Raw genomic sequence first — 13,935 nt, 5'->3', positions numbered from 1 at the left:
CAGGATTTTACAACAGGATGGCAGCGTCTGGAAGTAGGCATCGCCATGGGGTGTTCCATCTCCCCAGTCCTCTTTGTCGCAGCTTTTGAAATCATCCTCCGAGGAGCCCGCCAGACTGTAGGAGGAATGAGGCTGCAGACAGGGCAGAGGCTTCCACCACTCCGAAGCTACATGGACGATGTCACTGTGGTGCTGCAAACAGCCCCATGCACGAGAAGGTGTCTGAAGAGGCTGGATGAGCTAGTGACATGGGCACGGATGAAGATAAAACCCTCGAAGTCACGAAGCCTCTCCTTGCGCAAAGGCACCAGGAGCGACAAAACCATCTTTGTTGCAGGAGGTGAGCAAATCCCTCTACTGGTCAACCAGTCCATCCAAAGCCTGGGGAGGCAGTACAATGCGGACCTGTCGGACAAGCACGCAGGCAAGGCAGCACGGAAACAACTCTCAGAAGGCCTAGCGAGTATCAACAAGAGCCAGCTCCCCGGAAAGTACAAGTTGTGGTGTTACAACTTCACACTGTACCAAAGGGTTATGTGGCCACTGAAGATGTGCGAGATTCCATCCTCAACAGTCAACGGGTTGGACAGACTAGCCAACTCCTACATCAGAAAGTGGCTGGGCCTACCGCGTTGCTTCTCCGACACTGGCTTATTTGGGGCAACTTCGCTGCATCTGCCGATCCAGTCCATTACCCTGGGCTATAAGCAAGAGAAGGCCAGACTGGTTCTTGAACTTGAAGAATCCTCAGATCCTACAGTGAGGAACGCACGTGTACCCACCCGAACAGGCCGGAAGTGGCAAGCAGGGCCAGAGGTCGCCAAGGCCATTGGCAGGCTCCAACACCAAGAGATAGTTGGCAGGGTGCAAGTAGGGAGAGCGGGGCTTGGCTGGGGTGATTCTCCACGCCTCTGGTCCAAGGCCACAAAGAGGGAACGCAGAGCCATGGTTGTGGAGGAGGTCTCAAGGGCAAACCAGGAGCAATATACCATCAAGGCCGTGTCTCAAGGTCGCCAAGGAAGATGGACCACTTGGGAAGGTACCAGCAGCAGACCCATCAGCTGGGCCGACCTATGGAAGATGCCACAAGCCAGACTCAGCTTCCTACTCAGGGCAACCTATGACACCTTACCATGCCCTAGAAACCTCCACCAGTGGTTCGGCCAGGAGGAGAGCTGTCCCCTGTGTGGTGCTCCCAACGCCAGCCTGCAGCACTTGCTATCAGGCTGCAAGATCGCGCTGACACAGGGTCGCTACAGATGGCGGCATGATCAAGTCCTGAGGAAACTGGCCGAAGTCCCGGAGAGCAGTAGACAAGAGGCCAACAGCCAGCCCATAGCCAAGCAACTTCCTGTCATGTTTGTGAGGCCAGGGGAAGGCAAAGGACACACCAGCCGACGAGGCCCTCGCAGCTTCCTCTCTCTGGCAAGGGACTGGAGTATGAGGGCTGACATCGGCAAACAGCTCCAGTTCCCCCGTGAAATCACCACCACTTCACTCCGCCCAGACATCGTGCTATGGTCTGCTGTTACCAAGTCTGCCATACTGATCGAGCTCACCATCCCCTGGGAGGAGGGAATCCAGGCTGCCTACGAGCGCAAAGCAGCCAAGTATGCAGATCTGGCTGCTGAGTGCAGAGAGGCAGGCTGGTCCACTACCATCTACCCTGTGGAAGTAGGCTGCCGGGGCTTCGTCGGCACATCAACTATAAGGCTGCTCCGAGATGTGGGAACGACTGGGGCTAAGCTCCAAAGGGAAACTAAGGCCCTTGCTGAGGAAGCAGAAAAGGGAAGCTTCTGGTTGTGGCTGAGGAGGAGGGATAAGTACTGGGGGTCGAGGCAATAAGATGGGTCAGCTGCAGGGGGTGGCAGGGAGACGTCCCTGCCACCGCTCCGCCACCAGGAGGCGTTCCGGGGTTAAAGAGAGCGAAACTCCAATGAGCGGTGGTCCCCGGCTGATGACCCTGCAGCTGACTCAAGGCGCTGTAGGAGGCGCGTCAGGCATACTTGCCCAGCAGAAACAACACCATATCTGTACAATCAATATGTACATATGTATAGATACACATATATATGTATGTATGTACTGTATATATACGTTTGTGTATATATATATTTATGTGTATGTATGTATGTATGTATGTATGTATGTATGTATGTATGTATGTATGTATGTATGTATGTACAGATACAGTATATATGTATAGGCTATATGTTTGTGTGTGTATAATTATATATAGTGTTACTTTACATGCTTTCGAACCCCGGCCAAATTTTTTTCCGCCCAATGCGGCCCCCAAGGTGTGTCCAAACTTTTGGCCTGTACTATATATATATATATATATATATATATTGTATTAATATATATTTTGTATTATATTAATATATATTTTGTATTATATTAATATATATTTTGTATTATATTAATATAATGAATATATAATTAATGTAACTGAATCGCAACTAAAACGTACCTAAACATGTACAAGTGTGGAGAGTATTGTGCATTTTTCCCAGCATGCATTGCAAGATATTTAAAAAGGGTGTTGTTTTGAATTGTGTGTTTTGCTTGGACATTTTTTTATAATATCCACAAAGTTTAGTGAGCAAGTTGTGTTAATGTGTGACCATTAGAGATGCGCGGATAGGCAATTTATCTCATCCGCAACCGCGTCAGAAAGTCGTCATCCATCCGCCATCCACCCGATGTAACGTTTGATCAGAACTGCATCCGCCCGCCATCCGCCCGTTGTTATATATCTAATATTAATTAAAAAAAAAAAAAAAAGGGTGAAAACTACGCGAATTGCACCTTGTGCAGACAAAATTTTTCGATCGGACACGGAGGAATTAGCGATGTAAAAGACCATGTTGGGACAAAAAAACACAAGTCTAATGCCGTTGCTAGCGATACAAGTGGAAAACTTTCAACGTTTTTCGTCGCCCAAACAGATTCTTTGGATGTGATAAATGCCAAAGTTTTATTTACGGAGGCAATAATTGAGCATGGACTTCCAATCGCACTGGCTGATCACATGGGACAGTTAATAATGTAATGCAACCTTTAAAAATCATTACGCGGTGATCGCGATCCCAAAAATAAACTTTTCTTGCATGATAATGTCCAGAAAATTTCGCTTTATATTACTATAGAGTCCTTTTAACGAATGAGTTTGATGGTTTATCACAAACCTTAAATGAAATTCCATGGCCACCGTCCTGCTCTCTATATCAACCAGGGTGAGCCCCACCCCTTTCGTGAGCGCACTGCGCGTGGAGTGACCCCTGTTACGTGCCCCCGGCAACAGGGGTGGCAAGCAGGTAAGCTGCGCGGGCGGAGCGCGCGGAGTGACCCATGTTACGAGCCCCCGGCCACGGGGGTGGCGGGCAGGTAAGCTGCTTACCTGCTGCGCGTGACGCCGGCCGCGGCGAAAGCGGACGAGGCGGGGTGTCGGTGCGGTGGGCGCGGTAGTGACCCTGGACGTGCGTCGGGCCCTTCTCGCGGATCGCCTCAGCTACGGCTCCCGGTGGGGCCCTCTCGGGGGAAGGGGCCTCGGTCCCGGACCCCGGCGAGGCGTCCCTTCTCCGCTCCGTAAAAGTGTCCATCTCTTTTCTTTTCTTTTTCTTCTGTTGTGGCATATGCAGCAGGTGCCTGCTCGTTTTTCGTATGTGGGTAACAACATTTAACTATGTATATATATTTACCAATTGGTTTAACTGCCACCCGCAAAAAAAAAAAAAAAAAAAAAAATCTAATTAATCCGCCCGACCCGACCCGCGAGCGGATAAAATCTTTTTTTTTTTAATTTCATCCGCCCGATCTGCGGATAATCCGCGGACTCCGCGGTTGTGTCCGCAAACCGCGCATCTCTAGTGACCATGTGTGTTGACTTTGTGTGTAGTTGGGTTTTTTTGCTAGTACTGTAAAGTGCTCGCAGCTTTCTTTGGCCCATGGTGGACTAATTTGCGATCTGCACAATGATGCGCGGGCAACGTGTGGCCGTGTAGATTTAGGAGCGAAAAACCAATATTTGGGGCGCCACAGCCGCCATCACTCTCCTCCTTGATGAAGTGTTTGTTCCAAAGTGTTTTATCTGAATGCAAACTGCAGATCCATTTATTCTGATGAAACATTTGTGACCTCAGATCCCGTCCGGCGGTCTGACCGAGATGTGCCGCAGACCCGCGCCCTCAGGCAACATCAACACTGTCTCCGACTGGCTGGTCTCCATCGGCCTCCCCATGTACGCCTCGTCTCTGGCGGCGGCGGGCGTCAACTCCGTGAGCGGAGTGGCCTCGTTGACGGAGAGCGGCGCCCGGGGGGCCGGGGTGCGGGACGAAAGACACGCCCGACGCATGATAGGCGAGGCGCGGGCGGCAACCGCCGCGGGCAGTGACGCTGAGTCTTAAACAAAGTGTCACGAACTCGCCTTTTTAATTTACAATGGAGGGACGCATTCTTACCGAAGCATTTGCCTTGGAGGACGACAGCACATTTTTTTGTAGGACCTGTTTGTCAAGTCACTTCACAGGTGCTTGAATTTCTTGTGAAGAAAGAATTAGAAGCAAGTAGCGCCGCCAAAGCATCAATGACACACGGAACACAAGAAATATTAAGCATGTGACTCAATTATACAACATGTTTCAGTATGATATTCTGCTTCATTTTCTGCCAAGCTGAAAAATCCCACTGTATCCAAGCACATTGAACTACACATCGCCTCAGCATTACAGTATGAATGTTTATGGTAGTCACTTTTTTAGTATTGAATGTGCCGGAGCATTATTTTTCTTGTATTTTAACTTAAAAACACCCATTATATGAGAACTTAACAACAATATCCAAAGAGACACAGCTGATATTTGGAATCAAGCACAATTTGTGCACAGTGGAATCTCTGAAGTGCAATTGGACGACAATGACGTAAAACTTGGAAATTCGCTGTTTTAGCACAGCACGGCAGTTTGCTTTTGTAACTCATTAGCATTGTCACTTAGCAAAGACATTTTTTTTGTTTTTTTACATTTACCAATGCTTAACTTATTTTTACACTTGTGTGTACATTCCTAAGTGTCCTAAGCTCTTAAGAGCAGAACACACGCCTGCAAAATGTCACTGAATGAATGACAGAGTGCTTCCTAGGGAATTTTACCCAAACTTATTCCTAGCCCCTTCCTGCTCCGTCACTGATTATACCCTTTAATGACAGATTTCCCAGGCACCGTTAGTGCTTGTCATAAAAATGAATGGTACTGGGATCGAAACAAGAGTTGAAGATTTAAAAAAAAAAAAAAAAACTATTTGAATCCTCAGAGGACAAAAGCTGACTTTGTTGTCATTTCAGTTCCTGTTGCTGTATTTTGGGCCATTATTTTTTTTACTGTTACTTCATTAGACATGATTTTTTCATGTTACATTTTTTTTTATTCCAAAGTCCAATGCATTCACAGGTGCACAATACACTGGCAGTTATTCCACAATACCCCAAAGCCAAACAAGACAAAAATGTGTATATATATATATATTTTTATTTTTTTTTGTTAAAATCTCTCAACTTTAGCCCTAAACAAAAATGCCAAACATGCAATGTTTTTGTTTTTGTTTCATTTTAACCCCTTAAATGCATTTTAAACAAATGTTACCACAGCTGTCATTTAGTATAAATGTGCATAACCATAATCAATTATTTTACTGTGTGACATTATCTGATCACAAGGCCTTCGAAAGGGTCACATTTTAATAAACATGTTTGATATTTTTGTTTAGGACTGAAGTTTATTGAGAGATTTCAGAAAGAAAAAAAAGATTATTCCCTTGTGACTTTGACGTCGTGTTTGGCTTTAAAGATAATTCTTAATAGAATATCCCCAAAGGCTTAAAATTATTTTCCAGATTTTCCCATGAATTTCTTTTAGTACAAAGCATCCATCTAATTACCTTTCTAAAGATATTAATAAAAATGGTTTGCACATAAATAAAAATGGGTGAAACAATCAATACAATTCTGCATAGAGCCCCTATGCATGTCCTATTTAGCTTGATTCACCTTTTCCCTAAAGCAGGGGTGTCAAAGTCATTTTAGCTTGGGGGCCACATGGAGAAAAATCTACTCCCAAGTGGGCCGGACTGGTAAAATCACGGCACGATAATTTAAAAATAAAGACAACTTCATATTGTTTTCTTGGTTTAAAAATAGAACAAGCACATTCTGAAATTGTACAAATCATAATGTTAAGAGTTTTTTTTTACACTTACATGTTGCGGTTAATCATTTATTTGTCGTTATTTATATTTACTGAATAAATTATGTGAAAATGTTCATCAGTCAACTCATTGGTGTTAATTTTCAATCTATCAAGATAAAAAAATGATATCAAAATCAAATTTCAGGATGTTAATTATGTAGTTTGATCATTTTCCTCGACTGATGTACTAACATCATGTGGTTTATTTTGTACATATGTAGCATCATCTACAAAGATACAAACAATTGCTATTGTGACATCTAGTGGACACATTTAGAACAGCTGTTTCTTTCATCCTAAAATTTCAGGTTAATTTTTATACTTAGCAAACTCGTCACGTGGGCAGGATAAACCCTGTTCGGGCCGTACGTTTGACACCCCTGCTCTAAAGCCAAATCAGATTTTTTTAATGCTTTTAATTGCTTAACTTCTTTTTACATTTTCCTAAAAAAACAGATTCATATGATGTCAAAAAGGCTTCTTTAGTTTTATCCTTTTGGTATGGTCGTTTTCCAGCTTTGGAGCAAGCATCATAGGGGGTGTAAAGGTGTTTACTTTAACACCTGAGGCTCACTTTTTCTACACTCTTCAGTTGAAAACAACAATCATCAAATGATCTCAGACCAGAGGTGTCCAAACATTTTCCAGCGAGGGCCACATAGAGGAAAAATTGGAAGGATGCGAGGGCCACTTTTATACATTTTGCATATGAAAAATACTCCGACCAAAACAGTGTAGCTGAACATTTGAAAAACACCTTAGCTTTGTGTTATAGACCAGTGTTTTTCAACCTTTTTTGAGGCAAGGCACATTTTTTGCGTTGAAAAAATGCGGAGGCACACCACCAGCAGAAATCATTAAAAAACGAAACTCAGTTGACAGCAAAAAGTCGTTGTCGCAATTGTTGGATATGACTTTAAACCATAACCATCAATATAACGCTTAACTCAAAGTACTGTCACCACCTGTCACATCACGCCGTGACTCATTATGACTTTTTGGGGGGTTTTCCTGTGTGTAGTGTTTTAGTTCTTGTTTTGCACTCCTATTTTGGTGGCTTTTTCTCTTTTTTGGGGTATTTTCCTGTAGCAGTTTCATGTTTTCCTTTGAGCGATATTTCCCGCATAAACTTTGTTTTAGCAATCAAGAATATTTCAGTTGTTTTTACCCTTCTTTGTGAGGACATTGTCGATTGTCATGTCATGTCGGGATGTACTTTGTGGATGCCGTCTACGCCCCACAGTAAGTTTTTGCTGTCGTCCAGCATTCTGTTTTTGTTTACTTTGTAGCCAGTTCAGTTTTAGTTTTGTTCTGCATAGCCTTGCCTAAACTTCAATGCCTTTTCTTTCACTCACCATTTGTTTATTTTTGGTTTAGGCATTAGATACCTTTTTACCTGTTTCCGACTTTAGCAACCTGCTGCCACCAACTGATATGGAAGAGTATTACACGGTTACTCTGCCGAGCTCTAGACAGCACCGACACTCAACAACAACACATCATTTGCAGACTATAATTACTGGTTTGCAAAAAATATTTTTAACCCAAATAGGTAAAATTAGATAATCTCCCACAGCACACCAGACTGTATCTCACGGCACACTAGTGTGCCGCGGCACATTGGTTGAAAAACACCGTTATAGATAACAAAGCAATACAATAATTCAATAATAATTGTATTTATATTAACTGTGCTTGAAAGTAAGCTTGTATTTACTAATATTGCAATTATACGGTCAACTGACACGCTTTTGAGGGCTTTAGTACACTCAAAAACATATCACGTCTCGCAGGAAATGTGCACACTTTTTCATCATGACAGGACACATGGAAATCATTTTGGTTTTCAGGTCCCATTTTTGGGGGATTTGGTCCCGTTTAATTTTTCATAGATGTTTTGTTCTAATTTGGGACTTGTTTAGTTTATCTATAGTAAAAACTGAGCTGCGGGCCGCAAATGACCCCCCGAGCCTCACTTTGGACACCTCATGTCTTAGATGTTTCCTTATTAACACTGCTTAACTTATTTTTTACACTTACACCACTGTTCAATAGATAGATAGTACTTTATTGATTCCTTCAGGAGAGTTCCCTCAGGAAAATAAAAATTCCAGCAGCAGTGTACAAAATTGAGATCGAATTTAAAAAGTAAATAATGGGGGTAAAAATGGAAACAAAATAGAAAAATATTACAATAAGAATAAGAATAAAAAGCAACAATGAGAATAAAAATATAACAGTAATATAAGAATATAACAAGAGAAACTCGGCAGTAGTGACCATGTTATGAAAAAGTATTGCACTGTTATTGTTTTGCATCCCCTGTCAATCAATCTATCAATCAATCAATCAAAGTTTATTTCTATAGCCCTTAATCACGAGTGTCTCAAAGGGCTGCACAAGCCACAACAATCGGATCAGATCCCACATCAGGGCAAGAAAAAAAAATGTGGGTAAAAATGTTATGTAAACAAGCAAAAAAAAAAAGGAAGTTAAGTCGAGCAAAATATTATTTGGTGTCACTTTTTTTCTTTTTAAAGTGTCTTGACAAGAAGGAAGTTAAATGACGTCTAAAGCCCTTCAGAGAAAATCAACTCGACTTCAGAGCAGGGGTGTCAAACTTGTTTTCATTGAGGGCCACATCGCAGTTATGTCTGCCCTCAGAGGGCCACTTTCAACAATGAGTAATATATATACATATAATACAGTAACAATATTTATTTTTTTACATAAGCTGCAAAAAAAAAAAAAATTGACTTTAAAAACTGGCAGCTCACTCACCAGAATGTCACAGTACAAGCAGTGGGTTTTTACAGCATATAAAAAATGGAATGGAATAGAGAAACAAAAACCAATATTTTTAGCGGTAAAATTCGAGCAACAGAGCTGCCAGTTTTTTGGGGTTTTTTACCGTAAAAATCTTGTTTTTTTTGTTTGTTTTTTAATATTTTAGAGTCTTACTGTATATGGGGAAAAAAACAGTACCAAAGGTGATTTTACAGTAAAAAAAAAAAAAAAAAAAAGTAAGTCGGGGGAATTTAACCATAAAATCTATTGTCAATTTTACAGTCTACAAGTTGATTGATAATTTGTTTTAAAATCATAAGTCAAGCAGATATTTAAGTACAGTATTTATCTTTATTTTAACCAAAAATATTTTTGGAATACATGATAATGTAATGTTTTGATGATATTGAATTTGAAAAAAATATGCAATTGCATGCAGGACAAATGTATTTAGTAAGAAACAGATTAAGCATTTTATTAACGCATATTATTTCCCGGCTTTCGCAGGCCACATAAAATAATGTGGAGGGCCAGCTTTGGCCCCCGGGCTTTGAGTTTGACACCTGTGCTTTAGAGGTTCCACGCAAAAAAAACAACAAAAAAAGTACTACTTAAGGCATCAGAACTTTATGATGGGAGGATTTCAGTAGCACCACAGAGAAAAGAATAGTGACTTATTTTAAACTTAAAGGTCAAATGTCGCCTGCAGACAACGCTTTGAATGTGCTTCAATGTGGATGCTTTGTGTTTAAGAAGGTCAATATTGGACACGCCACTGGAATTAGTGATCAAAATCAGGGATAAACTTGATGCCAACAACATTTCTTTTTTTCACCACCATGACGACGACGACGACGCTGTATTAGAAGCCAGCCAAGAAGACGTGTTTGCTGAGGACTAAAAGAGACTGACACTGTAAATGCACTTTAGAGGGTGACGTCAACTAACCGCAGCACAACTCAATTAGTGAAAGTAATAACTTGTGTTTCCGAGTTTTCAATCTGGATTCCACATAAGAAGCACAGCACGTTCTTTGTGTGTTTTGATAAGTTATTTCCCCCCTATGGAGTGTAATTAGCTGTACTATAAGTATAGCATATAGGGGAGGAAGGAGCTCCCCAGTGTGTGATTGTAACATACCTGTACAAATAATTCCTTTTGCTTTTTCAGCTTCTTAATGATTGTCCATACACATTTTGTTTGTGTTTTCAACTCATTTAAAAAAAAAAAGAAAAAGAAAAAAGTCATGTGCATACCTATTTGTCATTCACACGTATAATAAAAAACTGTTTTGTTGCTATGCAAGGGTTTTTGATGTGCTTTTAAAAGTTAGACACAAACTTTTGCTTCTGCTGCAATATTGTTGGAATAAAAATGACTTGTTTGACTATTTAGTAGGGATGTCCGATAATGGCTTTTTGCCGATATTCTGATATTGTCCAACTCTTTAATTACAGATACCGATATCAACCGATACCGATATCAACCGATATATACAGTCGTGGAATTAACACATTATTATGCCTAATTTGGACAACCAGGTATGGTGAAGATAAGGTACTTTAAAAAAATAAAAAAATAAAATAAAAGAAGATAAATAAATTAAAAACATTTTCTTGAATAAAAAAGAAAGTAAAACAATATAAAAACAGTTACATAGAAACTAGTAATTAATGAAAATGAGTAAAATTAACTGTTAAAGGTTAGTACCATTAGTGGACCAGCAGCACGCACAATCATGTGTGCTTACGGACTGTATCCCTTGCAGACTGTATTGATATATATTGATATATAATGTAGGAACCAGAATATTAATAACAGAAAGAAACAACCCTTTTGTGTGAATGAGTGTAAATGGGGGAGGGAGGTTTTTTGGGTTGGTGCACTAATGTGTATAAGTGTATCAATCAATCAATCAATCAATCAATCTTTATTTATATAGCCCTAAATCACAAGTGTCTCAAAGGGCTGCACAAGCCACAACGACATCCTCGGTACAAAGCCCACATACGGGCAAGGAAAAACTCACCCCAGTGGGACGTCGATGTGAATGACTATGAGAAACCTTGGAGAGGACCGCATATGTGGGTAACCCCCCCCCTCTAGGGGAGACCGAAAGCAATGGATGTCGAGTGGGTCTGACATAATATTGTGAGAGTCCAGTCCATAGTGGATCCAACATAAGAGTAAGAGTCCAGTCCATAGTGGGGCCAGCAGGACACCATCCCGAGCGGAGACGGGTCAGCAGCGTAGAGATGTTCCCAGCCGATGCACAGGCGAGCGGTCCACCCCGGGTCCCGACTCTGGACAGCCAGCACTTCATCCATGGCCACCGGACCTGTGCCCCCCCCCCCCTCAAGGAAAAGGGGAGCAGAGGAGAAAAGAAAAGAAACGGCAGATCAACTGGTCTAACAGGGGGGCTATTTAAAGGCTAGAGTATACAAATGAGTTTTAAGATGGGACTTAAATGCTTCTACTGAGGTAGCATCTCTAATTGTTACCGGGAGGGCATTCCATAGTACTGGAGCCCGAATAGAAAACGCTCTATAGCCCGCAGACTTTTTTTGGGCTCTGGGAATCACTAATAAGCCGGAGTTCTTTGAACGCAGATTTCTTGCCGGGACATATGGTACAATGCAATCGACAAGATAGGACGGAGCTAGACCGTGTAGTATTTTATATGTAAGTAGTAAAACCTTAAAGTCACATCTTAAGTGCACAGGAAGCCAGTGCAGGTGAGCCAGTATAGGCGTAATATGATCAAACTTTCTTGTTCTTGTCAAAAGTCTAGCAGCCGCATTTTGTACCAACTGTAATCTTTTAATGCTAGACATAGGGAGGCCCGAAAATAATACGTTACAGTAGTCGAGACGAGACGTAACGAACGCATGAATAATGATCTCAGCGTCGCTAGTGGATAAAATAGAACGAATTTTAGCGATATTACGGAGATGAAAGAAGGCCGTTTTAGTAACACTCTTAATGTGTGATTCAAAGGAGAGAGTTGGGTCGAAGATAATACCCAGATTCTTTACTGATTCGCCTTGTGTAATTGTTTGGTTGTCAAATGTTAAGGTGGTATTATGAAATAAATGTCGGTGTTTAGCAGGACCGATAATCAGCATTTCCGTTTTCTTGGCGTTGAGTTGCAAGAAGTTAGCGGACATCCATTGTTTAATTTCATTAAGACACGCCTCCAGCTGACTACAATCCGGCGTGTTGGTCAGCTTTAGGGGCATGTAGAGTTGGGTGTCATCAGTATCTTGTGTTTTTTATGTTGATTTAATTAAAAAAAACGATACCGATAATTTCCGATATTACATTTTAACGCATTTATCGGCCGATAATATTGGCAGGCCGATGTTATCGGACATCTCTACTATTTAGTGGTTAGAGCAGGGGTCCCCAAAACTTTTTGACTCGGGGGCCGCATTGGATTAAAAAAATATGGCCGAGGGCCGGGCTGTACAAAAATTAATTTTCCCATCGATAACGTGACAATGTTAAACATTGATGTTCATCAACATTCGACATTCAATCAATCAATCAATCAATGTTTATTTATATAGCCCTAAATCACAAGTGTCTCAAAGGGCTGCACAAGCCACAACGACATCCTCGGTACAAAGCCCACATAAGGGCAAGGAAAAACTCACCCCAGTGGGACGTCGATGTGAATGACTATGAGAAACCTTGGAGAGGACCGCATATGTGGGTAACCCCCCCCCCCTCTAGGGGAGACCGAATGCAATGAATGTCGAGTGGGTCTGACATAATATTGTGAGAGTCTAGTCCATAGACATTGTCACGTTATCGATGGGAAAATGCATTTTTAGACAATATGATTTGCCTGAGCGGCTAGGAGACACTTAGAGTAACAAGCGGTAGAAAATGGATTAGAAATGAAAGATTAAAAAAATAAAATGAAATAAAATAAAATAAAAAAAACATTTTTTTTTAACTTGGGACTTCCGGTGGGCCGGGTTTTGGATGCTGGGGGGCTTGATCCGGCCCGCGGCCCGTAGTTTAGGGACCCCTGGGTTAGAGTGTCCGCCCTGAGATCGGTAGGTTGTGAGTTCAAACCCCGGCCGAGTCATACCAAAGACTATAAAAATGGGACCCATTACCTCCCTGCTTGGCACTCAGCATCAAGGGTTGGAATTGGGGGTTAAATCGCCAAAAATGATTCCCGGGCACGGCCACCGCTGCTGCTTACTGCTCCCCTCACCTCCCAGGGGATAATCAAGGGTGATGGGTCAAATGCAGAGAATTATTTCGCCACACCTAGTGTGTGTGTGTGACTATCAGTGGTACTTTAACTTTAATTGACCTTGTTTAATGCTCATAAGAAAAGCGGCGATTGCGGAACGACTTGTGTGTCTGTGTCCGGGTCCCTGTTTGATTCCTTTCTGTGCTGAAATACAAAAAAAACCTAAACATCTCATTAGAAAAAGAAAAAACATTTATTTTACATTCAATAAGTCAATTCTACCCCAAATAATACTGTAGGGTGCTAAAAAAAAATCATCTCACATCTGAAGCATTATTCTTATTTATTCAGATTCTAAATTGTTTCATAATCAAGATGATTTTTTATTAGGAATTTTTTTTTAAAAAGACATCTTAGGCCACCAAGGTTTTATCATAATGTTATACCATACACAAAACCCGAAACCAGTGAAGTTGGCACGTTGTGTAAATGGTAAATAAAAACAGAATACAATGATTTGCAAATCCTTTTCAACTTATATTCAATTGAATAGACTGCAAAGACAAGATACTTAAAATTCGAACTGAGAAACGTTTTTTTTTTGTTGTTGCAAATAATAGAATTTAATGGCAGCAACACATTGCAAAAAAAAGTTGGCACAGGGGCATTTTCACCACTGTGTTACATGGCCTT

The 13,935-nt window shown here is 41.5% G+C and overlaps 1 protein-coding gene across 6 annotated transcripts in view; it reads left to right on the top strand.

The window, feature by feature from the left end:
* The window catches only part of LOC133576485 (SAM and SH3 domain-containing protein 1-like), a 487,427-nt gene extending 480,439 nt beyond the window's left edge, over window positions 1–6,988 (top strand). For all 6 annotated transcript variants that reach the window (XM_061929754.2, XM_061929753.2, XM_061929760.2 and 3 more), the window contains one exon: window positions 4,146–6,988. In XM_061929754.2, the coding sequence (XP_061785738.2) occupies window positions 4,146–4,409 (264 nt within the window). In that variant the 3' untranslated portion in view covers window positions 4,410–6,988. The remainder of the gene's footprint in view (window positions 1–4,145) is intronic.
* Window positions 6,989–13,935: the final 6,947 nt, after the last annotated feature.

Source organism: Nerophis lumbriciformis, linkage group LG34, assembly GCF_033978685.3.
Source record: "Nerophis lumbriciformis linkage group LG34, RoL_Nlum_v2.1, whole genome shotgun sequence".
Taxonomy (NCBI): Eukaryota; Metazoa; Chordata; class Actinopteri; order Syngnathiformes; family Syngnathidae; genus Nerophis; species Nerophis lumbriciformis.
Note: the sequence above shows the minus strand (reverse complement) of the source record. Positions and strands in the feature narration are given on the sequence as shown.